This window comes from Chiloscyllium plagiosum, chromosome 17 (assembly GCF_004010195.1).
Source record: "Chiloscyllium plagiosum isolate BGI_BamShark_2017 chromosome 17, ASM401019v2, whole genome shotgun sequence".
NCBI lineage: Eukaryota > Metazoa > Chordata > Chondrichthyes > Orectolobiformes > Hemiscylliidae > Chiloscyllium > Chiloscyllium plagiosum.
In genome coordinates, this window is record NC_057726.1 from 36,340,081 (window position 1) to 36,359,891 (window position 19,811).

The window sequence follows — 19,811 nt, forward strand, 5'->3', positions numbered from 1 at the left end:
TCTATCCAACTCTTTCTTAAATGAATCCAGAGACTGGGCCTCCACTGCCCTCTGGGGCAAAGCATTCCACACAGCCACCACTCTCTGGGTGAAGAAGTTTCTCCTCATCTCTGTCCTAAATGGTCTACCCTGTATTTTTAAGCTGTGTCCTCTGGTTCGGCACTCACCCATCAGTGGAAACATGTTTCCTGCTGCCAGAGTGTCCAATCCTTTCATAATCTTATACGCCTCAATCAGATCCCCTCTCAGTCTTCTAAACTAGTCATATCTAGTCCTCATAAGAATTTTCTATCATCTCTTTCAGCTTCTGTCCTCACTGATTTTACAGTACAATTTCTTCATTTCCCCCATAATCCCTTCAAAGTGCACCAGCCAAAGGGAAAATTTTGCAGACATTTTCTGGTAGCTCTGCAGGTGTGGCCAATGGGTGAGACAAAATGATCTGAAGGATCTTCATATTGACCTTCCACCCACATTTGGCCTGTCAGCCATTTTATACAAAACAGGAGAAGCCTTAGGCAGCTCACATGCCCTCATCACAATTAAGACCTTGCATTGCCAATTAATGACCAGGGATAGGGGAGGTCCAGAATATCACCTTGTTTGGATCTCACGTGGCAGAAATCGAGAGGCAGCTCTCCCACTAATCCCTTTATGATCAGGTGATTCACTCCCACCTTAAGTTCTCTTTCCTACCTCTCACCACACGAGCCCCTTGGGTGTTCCCTCCGCTCCTGGCTCTCCAGGACCCTCACACTCCTCTCCCTGCGCACAAATCAATTCTCAAAAACTTTAAATATTATTTTGCCAGTTATTAATACAAAATGAATGTTATTGTTACTGCATCTGAAATTGACAAACTCAAGTTGGTTTTGCAATGTTACAGTGTCATTGGTAAGCCCTTTCTCTGACACAAAAGCTCCCAGAATGACAAAGCATGTAGAAGTTATGCTAACGTGCTCACAAAATCCTTTTGCAGATGTTGAGGGAAAAAAAAAATGTTCTTCAGAAAGTTTCCTGTCTTTTCCGTATCTTATTGTGGAATCTTACTTTTAAGTCTCTTATAATCTAAGATAACTGCACTACAACTATTGCTTTAATGGAATGCCATATGAAGAATGAGTTGTATTCCCATGCATGATGCTGTAACATCTAAACAACTTGTGTAATGCCATACCACCCTATTGTGTGCATTTCCAGATCAGTATAGTCATGGTGCATTACACCATAGAGTCATACAGCACAAAAACAAACCCTTCAGTCCAATCTGTCCGTATTCATCATAATCCCAAATTAAACTAGTCCCATTTGCCTACTCCTGGATCATGTTCCTCCAAACTTTTTCTATTCATGTATCCATCCAAATGTCTTTTAAACACTAATTGTAGCCACATCCACATTTCAAATTTGTGGATTCATAAATAGATATGCGTTGAACTACATTATGAACACAGTTTCAATGTACCTGAGATTACACACCAGTTTTACAGCTTGAACTTTTTTTGGCATTGTAAGCTATAAATTGTCTCAGTGGCAAGGGAATATTCACAAACTACTATTTAAATGTTTGTTTAGTTACTGAACTGTGGATTTCTATCGGTTTAAGTATCAATTATTCTGTTTACAACATGCCAGTTGCTTTGTGCTCATCAGAATTGTTCAACTAATATTGCAAAATTACTATACTTCACTAAATTGTAGCAAGCACCCTTTGAATGTTGCTAGTCAGGTAAAATAGTAATGTCTATTGCAACTGATAGGCTGCTCACTACCATTCTAGAGTATACCCTTACAATTGTGGTGGTGCAATAACCTTATTTTCAGTCTTTCTAAAAAAGACACAATTTAAAACCCACTCAGTAGGAAACCACTCAGATCAGATCCCTGCGTACCTTATTTTCCATCCAATCAAGCTGGTTATAAGAACAGGCATGATGTAAAACTAATGGCTTCAAAACCAACTCAAGTAACACACTTAACAATGTTTTGTTTATAATTACATGGGATGTCTATTGCAGAGAACCAAGATTATATTACATTAAAAATTGGGACTTTAATAAGTGATTATGATGTGAGATACTGAGCATTGTTTTCTTAGATTTAATTAGAAATGTATGTTTAATCATGTGTTAATTCTATTGTCCATGTGTTTAGCTTTTCTGAATATTATTTCATCTAAAATCAACTATTCTACATTGTAATGTTCAAAAGACCAGCACTCAATGTTCAATGTTGCGGAGTGATTTGCACCTGGATCTAGTTTTCACATTAGCCATTGCCAACAAAATGCTTTGAATCTCAAAGTGAATTCAGAGATCAACCCAGACGAATGCAGTATTGATGACTTCATTACCAGCTTTTCCAAAATGCTGCTAGTCAGGATCAGGATAATAAAATCCAGACTGTATCTGTATTACAAAAGAAATATGCAAGTGCCTCAAATTTGAAATATAAAAAGAACAGAAACTGCTAGGAATGGTCAGCAGATCAAACTGCAAATTCTACAGAAGGATTGAAGGTTGGCCTGTTTCCTTTCTCTTTTCAGGTGCTGGTGGACTTGCTGTGGTTAAGGTTTTTGCATCTTTTGAGGTTAAGCACCTACAATGAAATTCATTTGATTACCATGACATTTTATTGAATCTATAGGTTATATTGAAATTCTGTTAACATCTAACAGAGATGCACCAGCCATGACAAAGCATTTGAGTCTATCATTATAACTTGTGTTTCTTCAGTGAAATAATTTCTGGTCATTTTAATGAAGAACATTTCAGATTAAAAAAAATATTACATCCAATATTTATTTCCCAACAGACACATTATATGGCATTTTAACTAGCAATAAATGAATATACATCTATACCTCACAGTAACAATTGGGTCAGTTGTACAAACAAAATGTTCCTCATGTTGACTACAGGAGTATGTTGCAGTATTTTGGAAGACACAAATAAATTTTGATCACTAGTCATGATAAACCACAGCAAATTGCTTTGTCCCTTTTGGTAATTTATACTACTGAAGGCTGAAATGTCATTGCACCAAAGTTATAGAGCTTGTACATCTGTGGTTTCGCACTGACAAATGCAGCTCCCATGTGCTTCACATTATACTAATTGCTCTAAAGAACCTGTTAAACAACAAATCTCAATGTTCCATTTATTAATATGAAGAAGGAATTTCTTTTACTGCTTCATCCTTTTATATTATATAGCCTCACAATCCCAGAACAAAATAATGAAGGGTTTTTGAGCATGTGAGAAAATTCTATATAAAACACTTGAACTTAAAAAGTGCCTCACTATCTGAATTACCTCCCCAACTCCAAATAAACAATCCAAGTGATAAATAAATTGAAGTAATTTGGTTACTAATACATATTACAATGATACAGCACAAATTGGGTTAATGAAGAAGGGTCTTTATTTCATGACTATCGAGCCAATTGCCTACTTGTTCAATGCTGCATTTCATTTAAACTGGATTATGGTGTGTCCTTAAAGCAAGTTATGGTTTTCTCAATAACCACATACAACTCTATAATTATCTAGGCTTTCCACAATAAATTAGGCACAGTTGTCTGCCAGACATTTTCCATTCTTGTGAGAGATTTCAGGATATCTGTACCTTTATTTTTCCAGTCAGTTTTCTTTGTTTGTCTAAGTGGAACAGATGTAAACTATTGATGCCCAACCTTTGTCATTAAAGATGCAACTTGTTTCCAGTTGAAATCCTTGCAAAACGACATTTAAAGAGTCACAGCATTTGTCATTTTTTGTTCTTACCAGGGTTACCATTGGTATCTCAAAATCTAATTTCTAAAACTATCGTATAATAATACGAGAGATTTTGAATCTATATTTTTAAAATAGAATTTAGGTATGATAGTTCATGATTTTAATGTGATCATATTTATAATCACTAGTTTCCTGAACTAAACTCTGATCAATAAATCTCCTACCTAAAGCCCATGCATGTTTTTTTTTAAATCAACACTGAAAACCTTTAAAGGTTCTGTTCACTTCAGCACAGGAACTATTCCATGTACTAAGATTACAAATTAAAATTAATTTTTCAAAACCCTGGATTTGTGTAATCCTAAATCTGATATTGGTGAATCATGTAGGAAGTTTTTAACTGTACTGAAGTAATTGTCCAACACCAATACAGATGTCGTCCTAACACTGTTTGATCGTAAATATTAAAGTATAACATATATGCACAGCGGGGAGAAAAACAAAGAGGAATTTGAACAAAATGATCCATAGCCTGAATCAGACACTAATCAAGCTCTAAATGTATTAAATACATTGTCCAAGTAGTAGAAAGCTTTTGTGGCAGATTAGTTTGACTAACCTTGCTCTATTCACAGAATAGGAAGAGAAAGTGAGGACTGCAGATGCTGGAGATCAGGGCTGAAAATGTGTTGCTGGAAAAGCGCAGCAGGTCAGGCAGCATCCAAGGGCTCATGCCCGAAACGTCGATTCTCCTGCTCCTTGGATGCTGCCTGACCTGCTGCGCTTTTCCAGCAACACATTTTCAGCTCTATTCACAGAATCTCAGAATAAAGTCACATGGCCCACCTTGCCTGCACTGTCTCTCTGAACATTTTAACTTAATGACAATCTCTTGCCTGTTCCACAGAGCCCTGCACTTTTTCTTTCTATTTATAGAATCACAGAATTATTACTGGAGTTTTGAACTGCACTAGTAAATACATGTTTTGGAGCGCCTATTTTCTAAATAATTGTCATTGGTTAGAAGTGTAGTTAAATCATCTCCTGTGAAAAAAGAATGAATAACAGCAAAAGCTAAACAACAAAAATATTCAAAGACACTGCAAGCAATGTAGAATTAACCAAGGCAATAAGGAACACAAACTAAGGCAAGCTGCAGCAGACATCTTTCATAAACATATAGAGTTTATTGGGGCAAGTAAAACATTTGTTAATGGATAGTTTTCTATTTAAATATTAATTAAATATATTCAATTGAGTATTTAAACTATAGTTTCTCTAAGAAGTAGGCGATGCAGGCATTTGATAATAAAACACCTAATTTCATTACTTGTCATTTTATGATCTGTTCTCCTTCTAAGCATTAAATACTTCTTTTAAATATCAATTTTGTTAAGTCTACACTGAATCTTTGGTAAAAAGTATCGGTCATTAGGTTTAGTGCTAAGTTCTTGATAAGGTCTAACTTAAAGTTTAGTAAAGATTAAGACGATCAAATCAGGATTAATTGAATTGATTACAGCAAGATTAACTGGATGATGCAATATTAAATATTAGAACTGAACTTTTTACAGAGGAAAGTATAAATACTAATTTTATAAATCAATATGATCACTATTTCTTCTGTAATAATAATAAAGTAAATTAAAGCATACTGATTTGCAAAATTCATTTTCACAAACTGTTTATAAACTACCAAAGTTTAGAAGGAGATCTCAATTAATTTTATGGAAATGGAAAATAAAGTTAAGGAATTTAAGGGGCACTATATTATGAAATGTGCACCTGCTTGTTTTCTGTTTAGTTCAAAACAGAGTTTGCCTTATCAATTTTGGTAAATGATTTTAATGCTGCAGCTCTTACCTGTATGTGACCTCATATGGGTCCTAAGGTGGCTGGGCTGGTTAAAGACTTTACCACATTCCTTGCATGGGAACTCATTGTGCTTGCTTTGTGTCTTCCCCAAACCTAGGCATGCATATATTGTGAAAAAATTTACAGTTAGCAGCCTTGCAGAAGAAAGATTCATTGGTGAAAGTAAACAAGATGAGGCAGAAGATCCAATGTAATTATTGGTCTTTTCATTCTCAACATTAAAGCCTCAAACTATTACTTAATTTACAAGGTTAATTTACAATGGCCCCTTAGCATTAGGGGTGTCATCCAATCCACTACTGCTACACCAGTCACTTTCCAGTGCAACATTAAATTACATTTTTTTAGTTTCCATGACATCTCTCGATTGACTGCAAGCAATGGTTAGTCTGAATTTTAAACACTACCTCATCATCAGCAGCAGCAAAAACATACTTAATAAGCACATAGTCCACAGTATGTCTGTACTTCTGTTCTGCAGATCTGTACACATTTGAGTGATTGCACTCACTGCAACAAATCATTGTATATAGGAAGCACCTGACTCAAAAAGAACTTGATTATACATAATACCTTCATGTATAAGGCCCATCACATCATCATTTAGTCTACCAAATAAGCAATAATAAATTTAGAGACCAAAGGCACTACCAACATAAGGTTCTTGTGATGCAGTGATAATGTCCCTACCTCTGGGCCAGAAAGTCTGGCTTTAAGTCCCACTAGCCCAGAGATATATGCAACATATCCTAACAGGTGATTAAAAATATTTTTAGGTACTATCTACAAAACGGTCATGGTGAAATAGTAGTTTCCATACCTCGGAGTCAGTAGATTTAGGTTCAAGTCCCATTTGATGCAGTGGTGTAGTGGTGTATTATAGCGCATCTGAACAGATTGTTCAAAATTGTTTGTTTTTTGGAACAGCCCACAATAAAATGAATGGAATGTTGATCGTAGCAAGATTGATTTGCCTGCTGGATCCCTTCAGCCTCATTATAAAGTGTCATACAGTCACAGAGTATGGAAACAGACCCTTCAGTCCAATGGGTCCATGTCAACCAAGTTTCCGAAACTAAGCTCGTCCTACTGGCCTGCATGTGGCCCATATCCTTCTAAACCTTTCCTAGTCATGTACTTTTCCAAATGTCTTTTAAATATTGTAACTGTACCTGCATCTATCTCTCCCTATGGCAGTTCATTCCATAGCTCTGTGAAAAAAAGATACCCCTCACGTCCCTTTTTAATCTTTCTCCACTCACCCTAAATTATGCCCCCTAGTTTTGAACTTCCCCACCCTAGGGAAAGGACCGTTGCTATTCACCTTATGTACGCCCCTTAAAATATGCCAGCTTATGCAGCCTAAGGTTATAACTCAAACCCTCCAGTCCTGGCAACATCCTGGTAAATCGTTTCTGAACCCTCTCCAATTTAATGATACCCTTTCTGAAGCAATAAAACTCTGAATGTGGCTTGTTTACACCATAACAAAAATGTTACAATTAAATATATTTTGTAGGTGTAATGCAAATTATGGTTTGCCAGGAATAATTTTAAATGGAAAGGCAAAGGATTGTGTGCACTATCTGTAGCCTCTCCATTCAAAACGCACATTTTAAAATAACAAAATGACTGAATCAAACACAAACATTGCATGTTCTAAACAATAGCTGCCATTATAATTTGATCTAAATAGACTAGTGGCTATATGTTAATGTTAAGAAGATTAGCTGGCACTGCGAATTCAATGTTACTTTTAACTTGGAATTTATACACTTGTTGGAAATAAAAAGGAAACTATCCTCAATTCATATTCTGGTATGGTCTGAAAAAAGGTTACATTTATTGGGCTACTATTTCAGTATTCAATATACGCCTGTTAAACTTAACACATTGGCTGCCATCATGTCCTACATACCAGTCTTTGAATACTATTAGATTGATAACTGCACACGCTGACAGTTAGTTATATTTCAAACTATAATTGTAAGACAATTGGCAATGAAAGTATGCTTGAGATCTATGTCTGGATTTTATTTTAGAATTTCACTCCCTGATGTCTGACTATTAACATAGTGGGAATGATATAAGTAGTGCTTCCCTTATAATATATAAAAGAGTCAAAAATAGTTCAGCAGGACAAAGTCCCTGCACACCATTGAAAATTAGCTTTCATCTTTGTGCCCTATCTACTAAATATGAATGTATGCTGTGAGAACATTATTGGTACAACTACTGGGGAGGAAAGTGTGTGTGGGTGGGGTGGGGGTTGGGAGAATGCATCGCCACTGTGTTTGCTGGTGTCTGTTACATTTCTCTCTTTCCCCTTACTTCAGATCCCAGATTGGCCTCTGACGTTCTCCCCTTTCCATTCTTTAAACATGATTACGCATCTAGGAAGAATTGCAGTGTTTTTTGAATAATATAGGAAAATACAGGCCATTCTGCCCTCAAATCTGTTCTGCCATTCAGTTGGTTCATGGCTAATATCTATTGCAACACCATTTAGTTGCCTTTGTTCCATAATCTGCTGATACTAATAAATCTATATTGATTACCAGTAGAAATGCTCTGAAAATCTTACTTCAGTATGTTTGGGACTCCAGTTGCTGGCTTGCCTCTTGTGTCTATATTTATCCAACTATACATTGATTTTTGTCCATATGAACAGTGAAGCTATATAAAAGCAACATAAATTATTGCAGATATCTGGAAAATTTAGGAATTTCAATTACACTATTTATTTCTAACTGACAGATTCTAATTGCATTAATTTAATTTTAGTTCAAAGACGAAAAAGAACCAAACACTTTTTATTACTGTATCTTTGGAAAGTATGTAAAAAGAGCGTTTTACTCTAAAGTAAGAAATCTGTTATGAACAGGTTTATTTAACTTTGTGTAGGAGTTACAAAAAAGATTAACAATATGGAAAACTGAGATACAGAGTTAATGCATAAAAGACTGAAAATAAAATGCAAGAGAAAAGGTTCTGCCTCCAGTAAGTTGTAGAACTTATAGGCACAGGTGCAAGTGAGGCTTATGCAAGGATGCATACATCAAACTCTCCTGTTCCCAATTTTTCATTCTTTAAATCAATAACCAGGAAATTATGAGCCCTACAAATAATTTGTTTCATTTATTTTTTTTCATGGGATTTGGACATATTTTAAGCAAGGTCAGCATTTGTTGCCCCATCCCATATTGTCCTTGAATTAAGTTGCTTGCTCAACCACTTCAGAAGCTGTTAAGAGTTGACCACATTGCCTTGGGTCTGGAGTCACACATAAGCCAGTCTAGGTAAAGCTGGCAGGTTTCCTTCTCCTAAGAGCATTAGCATGCCAGATGGATTTTTATGACAATCATTTATTGTTTCATGATGATTGTTGCTGACACTAACTTTCAATTCCAGATTCATTAATTAATCAAATTTAAATTCCAACAGCAGGAACCTCCATCCAAACAAGGCATCAGCCTGGACATTCCTGTATTAGTAGCCCAGTGACAGTACCACTTTGCCACCACCTCCCCATATGACTTATTCCAAGTGATTCATTCTGTTTTCTCAATTCTGCACTGTCAATGGAGTCTATTGAAATTTAGCCCAATTTTATCAAATGTATAAGATATTTTACAGGAGCTTGTAAAATCCTAAATTCGTCTTTGAATCACTGGTATTATTCCTTACTTGTGGATCAATGGAATATTGTGAACAGCTCATTTAGAAATACTATAAATTATGAAAGCTGTCAATCTGAAATATTTCTCTCTCCACCAGTACTGTCTGACCTGCTGAGTAGTTTCAGCATGTTAAGTTGTTGTTCCATTTTTCTAGCATTTGCAGTATTTTGCTTGAACGTTCCAGTGAAAGGCTTTTATGTGGATTCCTTGTTATCACAGGAGTCATGTTACATTTGGGATATGATATATCAGGCAATTTACAAAGCTTCAGACAGTATCATATCAAAAAAGAACTACTTGGCTTTCTTTTATATGGCATGATCACACTATGTAGTTGCATCTCAATTCCTTGATCATTTCTGGTACTTGTCTCTTGTAAATTATTGTGCATTTACCCAAAGTCATACATAACAATCTTACACAGTTAATGGGCATGTTTTAATAATAAATCAAACATGCATGTATAAATTACATCAAACTGCATATAAAAGGTTAAAACACAATCACAGAATTCAGATGACTAGACATGAACTGAATGTTATACTGTATAGTGTCTATAATTTCTTGGGCATGATTCTTACATACAGTTAATGTATATGTACAAATTACATGGTGAAATGCACCTTCTGTTTCCATCTGTCCTTTCTTACATACTTTTATCTTCATGCACCTTCTTTCAGCCTCTTCGAGTGCATGATTATGTTCAGAATTTCCACTCCTCTGTTTTCAAATTACCAAATGCAGTATTTCATCAAGCTGAATGTTTTACATCTTACAGAGTCAGAAAGATTTTCTTTTTAAAATAAAAGAGTAACTAGCACTTTTTCTCTACTTTTATCAGTTTTTTGCAATATGGATACATTCATTTCACCTTTGCGATCAGCAGCAAAGTGAATGTTTGAATGCAAGCCTAAACCCACAACATCTGCTTTTGAGTTTGGCAAAAGTTTACAATACTAACCACTTTGGTCACTGATAAACAGCAAGTCCCCTACTTCTAGAATAAGACAAGGATTTGTCTCTTTCTCAGTCCCAAATACTCTACTGTCATGAGACATATATTTGCCCAGTAATCTAATAAAAATCTGTTCACATAATTAATGGGCCAATGTGACAGCACAGCAGGTCACTCAAACTTATCTCTGCTGCAATGCGAGTTAAGTGCCTCAGCTGTAGTAATGTCAGAGCCACTGAAGTAACAATTTCAGTTGTAGCTGACAACTACTGGAAAATGGAAAACTTTCCAATATGGCAGGCAAAATGGTCAGACATGCTCGATGTGGTGTGGCACACCTCCAATTAAAGTTCTGGTGGCAGACTAATGATCTGTTCCAGAAAAGCCTATCAAAGCATGCACTTTGTCTGCCTTAAACATAATTGGACAAGCTGGGAGAAACATATATCTTGTGATTTTACAAAAATAAAAACAGGCTTTGGGTATGAGTTCCATTGATACAAATTTAAATAGTGCAAAAACACAATGTTGGGCATGCGGAGTTAAAATTCTGGAATTCCCTATATAACAGCAATGCAGGGTCTTGTTACTTGGAGGGTAAAATGTATGAGCACTGATGCTTATACACATGAACCTGACTTTACAAAATTAGTAATGGCTACACAGCTGAAACATCACAGCAAAAAGTAAGTTCATCCATTGTTCTGCCTGTTTTGAGTTTAGCAAGGCTGTGCATGCCAAGCTTAATACTTCAATTCAATTCAGCTTCACCATGTCCTTTCCTTGTCTGGTCAACTGCATAAAATCGTCACTACTTCATTAATCTGTTAAGATAAAAATCAAACTCAAATCTGCAATCCACAATTTAGGATTCACTTTGGTCTTTGGCTAATTATTTAGATTTAATTAAATCTGTGCATAAAACTGCAGTCAAAGTATGCCTGTATACAACAAAGTATAAGATCTATTGAAATAAGGAAGTCTTTTATTCATGTTACGACGATCACATCTCTCAAAGTGTTTCATGTGGAATTAATTATGTTGAAGTGTAGTGACTGTTGTTAAGTCAACAAAATGTAAACATGTCAAATTTATTTGGCAGCACTTCCTAAATCTATAACCTCCACCACCTAGAAAAACAGGGACAGCAAATCCATAGTAACACCACCTTCATGATCCTTTCCAATTCACAGGCCATCCTAACCTGGAAATGCATCAGTGTTCCTTCATCACATTGAGTTAAAATTCTAGAACTCCCTACACAACAGCAATGCAATAGAACTTTCACCACATGGACTGCAGTAATTCAATCAGGCAGCTCATCAGCATCTTCTCCAGGCCAAAAGGAACAGGCAATAAAGCTGACGTTGCCAGTGACTCCCAAATCCCACAAATTTATTAAAAACTCAATCAATATCTTTGCCATTTCAAAGGGAAGTCTTCCTTCCTGAAAATTGAGTTGTACAGTACATAAGAAAAATCCCATGAAATGGATAACAGTCAGAAAAAAACACCTTGATCTCAACAGTAAATCATTTAAAAGAAAATAATCCATAACATTTACTACACTTTTTTTTCCCCATGTGTAGCCAGTTCTCTTCTAGGTTTGCAGAGTTTGTACATTATAGAAATAGAATTATTTTCAAAATGTGACAGATATTTAATTGGACTGCACAGTTAGGTTGCCAGTAACACTAGACTACTTCTGCTACAGGTTTTTTTTTTAGCATTTATCAGCTCTAACTCTGTTCTGGTGGAACATGTGTTACAACTAAAAACCAATTGAAAGACTATAAAGTCCATAAATAAACTCCTACATCATTTTCTAGTTACTCAGTAGGAAGTAACAATATGATGCTTCACTTGTAAAAGTATCTATCTGCAATTGAAATATGTCTGAAGTCTTTTCACTTCCATGGGTGACTCTCTCATTAATTAAACTTTCATTCTATTTTTCTGAAACCGAAAGATTTTGTAAGCTATTAAACATTTGCTGTGAATATCTGTAAAAATTGATCGGAAACAGAATGGCTTCAATTTTGATATGCAAACTCGAGAAAAGGGCAAAGAACAATCGAAAGGAGAGTGCAACAATATTGTGAAGTTATGCTGAAATTCCATAAAGCCATGCTGTAAAGATTTTTTTAGTTGTCTAATGGGTTCATTGCTTTTTGAAAGTTGGATTTATTTGACACCCACCTGATAAATCTGATCTCTTAGTGTTGCTGCTGCTGACTGAACTATTTCCAATACCATTGAAAGCTGCCATGTTGTCTGTGCTGTAAGCTCTCAGAACAGAGAGCATGTTCATCTGCTGGTCCAGAAGCTGATGGTCATGGACATGCTCCTGTTTGACCAGTCCTGGTGGAATATCATGGGATGGCAGAAGATTTAAATTGTGCCAAGGTCCACCTTGAGGTTTACCCATGGAGCTCAAAAGGTTCTGTGAAAGAGCTGCACTATGAATTGGATCTTCCTCGTCAGAACTTTCTTCATCAGAGGTTAACGGTTGGTTTATGTCTGCTAATGCATCTTGATCATCCACATCTTGATCATTTACAGACCCTGTGTCATCACTGCATGGTTGATTACCAACTTCACCAGAAGGACTCATGCTTGCAGCTCCTGCTGAAGCAAGGTTCAGTTTATTTGCAGGTGGACATATCATTTCGGATTCATGAGCTGTACTCAAAATAGGTGTTCCTGGACCACCAACATTTGAATATTTATTGAATTGTTTGTAAAAGTCTGTGACTAAAGAACTCAGGCTGGAGTCCAAGGGGTTAGCAAAAGGCTTCTTGTGATCTCCCAAAGAATCACTAGATAGGCCATGTTGTGAAATCTTATCGGTGGAGGAATCAGCCTTGTCAAGTGGCTTTGCAGCTGTCACATCTTGCTTATTAACAACAGGAGAAACTGGCAGACAGGTTTTTTTTGCAACAGAGGAAGGCTCACCTTGAAGATCATTCCCATTTCCAGCAATTCCTAAAAGATTTTCCTTCCGCTTTGATTTTCCCAGGTGATTTGCTTGAAGGTGAAGAACCATTAACTCCATTGATGAAGTTGTGAAGGAACAGAATAGACACCCATGCCAAGTAATATTATCCTGAATGGTAATGGTTGCACCAGGGATTGAGGCAGAATCACGTGAAGGAGGTCTCACAGATAAATCCAATGGTTCATACTGGGATTTTTCTGCAGTTGATCTCGATTTGACAACCGCTTTTGCTGCAGATGGTTGACCTTCAGCCCTTCCTTCACAATCGTCCGAGCCTACATTCTTTGTGTGTTTCTCAAGTGTTGGTTTCGAGCTAGCCTGTTTTGCACTTGTGGTTTCATTATAGACTCTTTCCATCATTTCTTTCTCTTTCTCCAAAGATCTCAGTCCAAAAGTATCAATAAAAGCTTGCAAAGACCCTTGAAAGTTGACTCCATTTCCAGCTAGACTCTGGAAAGCTCTACTCAGATCAGAAAGACTGGGAGTTTCTTCACTACACACTTCAGAAGTAGTTTTCAAATTTTCAGATTGATGCTCTGCTGTGACACCAGCTCCAAGTCCATGGCACTCTGCAGATGGAAGAACTCCTATAGGCCACTGCTGTGGGACCAAGCCACTCCTGAGGTCAGTTCCTGGCACACTTTTCGATACTCCTCTCAGTATTTCTGGTCTAATAAAAACCTGGCTTTTGTTTGCTGTCTCTTCAGAATGTTCTTGATGCGTGTGGGACTGACCCAACAAAGGACTTGTTCCATTCTGCCGCTCCCGGTGGTGGCGTTCTAAGTGATACTTCAGGGATGCTGACTGGGTTCCAGCATAGTCACAATGAGGACACTTGTACGGCTTTTCTCCTAAATAATTGAAAGAAAGTAGCAAGTTTTTATTTTTGCAGACAAATATTCCACCACAATTTGGATTAGAACTATTTCTCTAGTGTAATGAAAAAAGAGAAATCATAGTTTTAAAAAGTCTCAATGAGTTTGAACATACCAAATAATTTCAAAGCCTTAAACTTTATTACATTCTGTGTGATATTGAAATGAATGATTTAAGACTTACAATGCAGTAAATCATGGATACAATTAGCAAATGACATTTGCGCAAGTCATTTATCATTATTTGTAGAGCATTATTCAAGAATTAATTTAACAATTTTTAGAAAATAGTACTGGTTTAAAAAATACGTCTGTGGTTCAAAGTGTATTCAATGCTTGGTGTAAATAAAACACTTTTTTAACATGCACAATGGCTTATGCACATTTATATCCATTTTCATTTAAATATGCAGATTTGTATTTGCACTGGGTTGATAAATGTTCAAATGAAAACAAATAAAAAGAGTATTATGCTGTGTTCATGTAGCAGGGATTTTTAGAATAATATTCTCCTGTTGTGCATATATTTCCATAATTTATCTGTTTTGAGGGTTTATATATTTCTCTCCTATGTTAGATAAAGGTCATGTACTCATCTTGCTCGATTTTTCAGCAAAACTCTTTATTTTCCTCCATTTCCTTCACAAATTACATTTTCTTTTAAATGGAATATTAAGGACAACAAGGATGTGAAATATAATCATTGCGTTCCATCTATTGTGCCTTAATCAACTTCTATCAACAAGTTTCTCCTGTAGTTATAATCTCTTGTAAATCAGAAACAAAGCAAAATGGGTTGAATAGCCTCTAATTAAAACACATCCTTTCACGTTCACTAATCTGAAGCAAATGGGGCATTAGAATGCTGCTCTGGATTGAATCTGCTCAGTTAATAAGGAAACAAACTGAGGATTCCAAACTTCCTCAGTCAAAGGTAGTATATTATAATTTTTTTTAACCATAAGCTGTTGCATGGTTTAAGTTCTGAAAGTGCTTCATGCAAAACACATAAAACTGTTCAGAACTTTTCCAATGGCTAACCAAGTTGCTATCCTATTTTTCACAGCTTTAGCCTGCCATTCAGTACTGACAGATATAAAGCCATTCAATGTTTTGTCTGGAAATTCAATGGCACCACCTCTGCATGGTTGTAGGATCATGCATTAAGCACCAGAAGTGAGGTTCCCAACAAATTGGTAAACGTAGAAATAGAAGCCTCCAAGGATGTGACGACCTTTTCATATGCACAGAGTGAGATGAAAGCCTATAAAATTGGTCTGCCCTGTACACATTTGGCAGACATTAAAGGGTCACTTCAGGATCCCAGCACCAAAGGAGAAAAACTTACCTGAATATTGAGTGATTGCACTATCTCTACTTGAACAAGGAACAAAGAAAAATTTAAGCTTATATAGCACCTTTAATATTGTGAAGTACCTCAAAAGACTTAGAGGAGAGGAACAAAGCAGAATTAGTCACAAAGTTTTTGGTACATATAACAAGTGCTGGATGAGGACACAGCTTTTAAGGAGGGTTTTAAAGGAACAAAGAGTGGGATAAAAAGGCTTAGGAGTAAACTTCAGAACTCAAGTCCTAAGCAGTTGAATGCACATCCACATATGATGGAGTAGTTAAAATCAAGAGGCCAGGTTTAATTGAGAACTGAGGATGAATGCAGGAATCTTGGAGGGCTGTGAGCTGGAACAGATTATAGAGACAGGAAGTGGATAAGACAATGGAAGGATTTGAAAACAGAAATGAGAAACTTAAAATCACCATGTTGTTTGTTTGAGAGTTAATGTAATCAGTAAGCAGAGGGGTGATTGTTGGAACTTGGTATTAGCAAGGCAACAGGGTTCTGGAAGGCCTCAATTTTCTGGAAGGTAGAATATGGTGGCCGTCCAGCAATGTGCTGGAGCAGTAAACTAAGGGCAACAAAGACTCGGTGAGGATTTCAGCAGTAAATATGCTGACACAGTTCTCCTTCAGCAACTCTCACCCCATCCATTATCAATTGCTTTCCCCTCTCTTAAATACCAATTTCTTCCCTATTGCTTCCCCACCTCTCTCAAGAAATTAAAATCTTCACTGACGAGCAGCTTGGGAGTAATCCGAAAGTGTCAGGAACTTGCTGGTCTCAAGTAAATGGTGACAGAGACTAAATTTTGGATGTGGGCAAGCATATTATTCCAGCACCTAAATTTGTTTCAATACACATGCATATGGAATTACTGCTCAACTTTGGCTTTGCTAGTTGGCTGACTGGTATGAAAGGTGCTGGGCCTGCAGTCTAGAAACATCAAAGGCTTGATGACAAGTTAGAGCTTAGCTCACCAATTTCAAATGGTCTAACAGTAGGAAAGCCACAAATTTTCATTCTTACATCATGTGTGGCAGGATTGGGAAAATGACTGAATCCTAAAACTCAGCACAGGAGAAACCTCCCCAAATAGTTTTTAAATAGGGAGGTTGGGGGAAGGGTACTAATTGGAGTTAGCCTTGTTACATCCAGTCTGGGAGTTGCCAAGGGGTTTCCAAGGTGTTGAGGCAGGGTATTTAAAAAGGTCCTCCATGGTGCTCTTGGACACTATTTCAGTATTATTAAAAAAAGACCCTCATCACCATTTAACCATTTCAACTCACCCATGTCTCTCATGGTCCCGCAACCCTCAATGTCAAACTATGTCCCTCTGTCTTATCACGCATAGCCCTATGCCAACTTAGCACCAACTCATGCCAAACTATGATCACCACTCACCAACGTTTGAACTTACACCATCCATGCCAACTCATGGATCACCATCAGCAGACCTCAGGGGCCAGACTGAGATGAAAACAAAAGTACTCAAAGTATTTATTACATACTTCATTATGTTAAAAATAAACACTCATTGTAAAATGACATTTAATACATTACAATTCTTTCAAGTACTTAATCCTATATAAAACTAACAATATTACAATGGTTTGATGTTGCCTTCTGAAAGATGGATGACAAGGAAATCTGTCCATTTTTATTACCCGGCAAAAGACATTCTGAATGGATTTACAATCAACGTGTTTGCCCACATTACAAATTCACCTTCCATGACGAACAAATCCTGGTATGGGATATAACCTGCAGCTTCTGGTTGAAGGGTAAGGACACTACCAGCGTGTCACAAGTCCTCTGGCCCCACATCAAAAATATATAATCTCTTTATAACTGCTTGGAACTGTCAATCATATTGTGAATTTACAAACATTCCACTATGTTAATGGTAAAATGTGTAATATTACAATGATAGCCCTCAGACTGACATCAACAACCATCCACTGATGCTGCAAACACCTTTTTTCTCTAACTGAAACACAACAAGCCTCTTTTTAAATTTAAGGAGCAGGGATTTTGACTTCCTTGACAATTGGCAGTTTCAGAGACCTTATTCGCCCTCCATGCATATTTATGCCTCTGTATAACAATCCAAAAGGGATACCTGACCTCTCCAAAAAGTTTAAACCTTTTCCTCAAATTTGTAAATTCCATAAATGGTGCTTCACAGACCTCAGATGAAAATTGTTTCAGAGTGAAGTTGGATGCACTAATAAATATGCTGCTGCCCCATAAGCGGAGAATGTGCAAAATACATCCTGACCCCCTTCACCTCTGGCAAAAATGGTTGGCTAAGGTGTGGAACATCTACCCTGTTTTGCTAAGGTATGGGGTCCTTTCCTCTCCATGCAAATCTCATCTTTGATATCAGATTGCTGAGATTTGTTAAGAAAAATTTCTACAATAAAGTACAGGCTGATAGGCATTGAACGAGACCATAATCAAGGCTCTAGAGTTAATGTCCAAAAGCACTCACTATTGCCCTCACAGATGATGAACTGTTACTTGGATGAGGTAGCTGAGGACAGCTGGTGCTCAATGAATATTACTTCAGTGAAAATAAAAACTCTGTTAATATAGGGTTACTATTGGTTGTAGAAATTGCTGAAGTCACCCTCTCATTAAAGCACAATCCCAGTCATCCATTGAATGGCAATTGGGAAAAAAATTAAATTACATTAAGTTCCAAAAAATGGGATTGCTAGAATCACTTTTATGGTGGATAAAGTTAGAACGTAGTTTTGATTGAGCTGAAACTGAAGGCTCAAAAAAACTGTTCTTTTTTGTGGAACCAAACTGCTGCACTGCATGTATTGTCTACAAACCAGATTTATCCTTATTATGAAAAGCATTATAATTAATCTAACACAAACTTGTGACCGTGGTATTTTTCTACTAACAAGGTTTTACATTAAGACTGCTGCATTCTGATATTTGCACGATGTACCTGATCATCCTTGATTTCCATCATCTAAATTTTTAGTTAATCAGATTCAAGTTAAATAAAATATTCCGCAATTGTGCAGGATGACTGCACTAAGTACAATAACTGACATTCACAGTATGCCAGATACAGGCTCATATCTTCCATAAGTCCAGGGTCACACAACATGGCTATATGACCTTGTGCTGATTATCATTTTTTCTTAAATGCCTGTTTTATTAGTAATGAATGAAGCATACACAAGAATGCTTTATTCATGATGAACAAAGAGGGCATTGAATAACTTATTCAATGGGCGGCTCTCAATTTTCCATTAAGCAACCTTGGATTAATATCGGCATACATAACACGAGGTGTCTGCTAGTTATTAATCTTCCAGCAGGTAACATTAAAAATAAAATCAGTTCTTCTTTTTGAATAATTCTTTATGTCCCAGCAAAATTAACACTGAAAAACTACAATTGTATTATTATATGTTGAATGATAAATATAAATTCCAACATTTTAAAAGTAACAATCTGAAAACTTTTTTACATTCAAAATATTCAAACTACCTTTTGAATAAAGATGAATGTACTAACTACTACATTTGTTAAAGCCTGGTTAACTATTTCATGAAATCTGTAACGTAGTCTGTTCAGCTTTCATAATTAAACCTGTATTAGTTCAAATGGCACATGGCCTAGTGAGAATGTTCTGATAAGATCAAAGGTCACCCAATAGAGCCAAATGACCTAATTTTGATATCACAGTGAAGTTTGGATTTACATTACAGAAAAAAACTGAAAACTGTCATGGTTTGCCCTGGTTATTTAAAGTACTTTCTTTGATATACATCATGCTGATTCAAGAAATTAGGTACATGATTTCGCTCTGACCAAAATTTTTAAATAAGTCTTGGTGCTTTATAAAATATTTTTCAACACAGATTGTCTATTACCAGAGTTACTCATTTGTGATAAATGAATTGATTTTAGAGGCTACAACATAAGCTTTATCACCAAGTGATGAGGTGTGATTTTTGATTTAAAAGAATTTTAATAATCTACAAATGCCATTGTTATAATTTTATATTAATGTGTATGCATTACATTTCATCCTAATACTTTCATCATAAAATACAAATACTTTCAAATGTTGAGCTTTATTCACTCAGAAAGGCTGAAATAAATATTCTTCACTGAAAAGCTACAGTGCATTAATATAAATTGTCCACACGATTCCCCTAAGCCTATATGCTGTAAATATGAAGACTATTGCACAGCTGCTTATTGCTAAACAGTGCCTTGACTAGAAGGGGACAATCTGTGTTTCTAATTGCTGTCATTGAAGCCTAGATTCATTTTGTGACTTTCCCATTAAAATGTGAGCATTA

At 36.3% G+C, this 19,811-nt stretch overlaps 1 protein-coding gene across 12 annotated transcripts in view; it reads right to left on the reverse strand.

The window, feature by feature from the left end:
* znf536 (zinc finger protein 536) overlaps positions 1-19,811 on the reverse strand; it is a 579,146-nt gene that overhangs the window by 112,508 nt on the left and 446,827 nt on the right. For 7 of the 12 annotated variants that reach the window (XM_043706853.1, XM_043706851.1, XM_043706856.1 and 4 more), the window contains 2 exons: positions 12,447-14,096; positions 5,601-5,705 (listed from right to left, as the gene is read on the reverse strand). In XM_043706853.1, coding sequence (XP_043562788.1) covers positions 5,601-5,705; positions 12,447-14,096 — 1,755 coding nt within the window. Of the gene's footprint in view, positions 1-2,527; positions 2,599-5,600; positions 5,706-8,521; positions 11,072-12,446; positions 14,097-19,811 lie in introns of those variants that run through there. The other 5 variants (XM_043706855.1, XM_043706857.1, XM_043706861.1 and 2 more) reach the window with 3 other exon arrangements.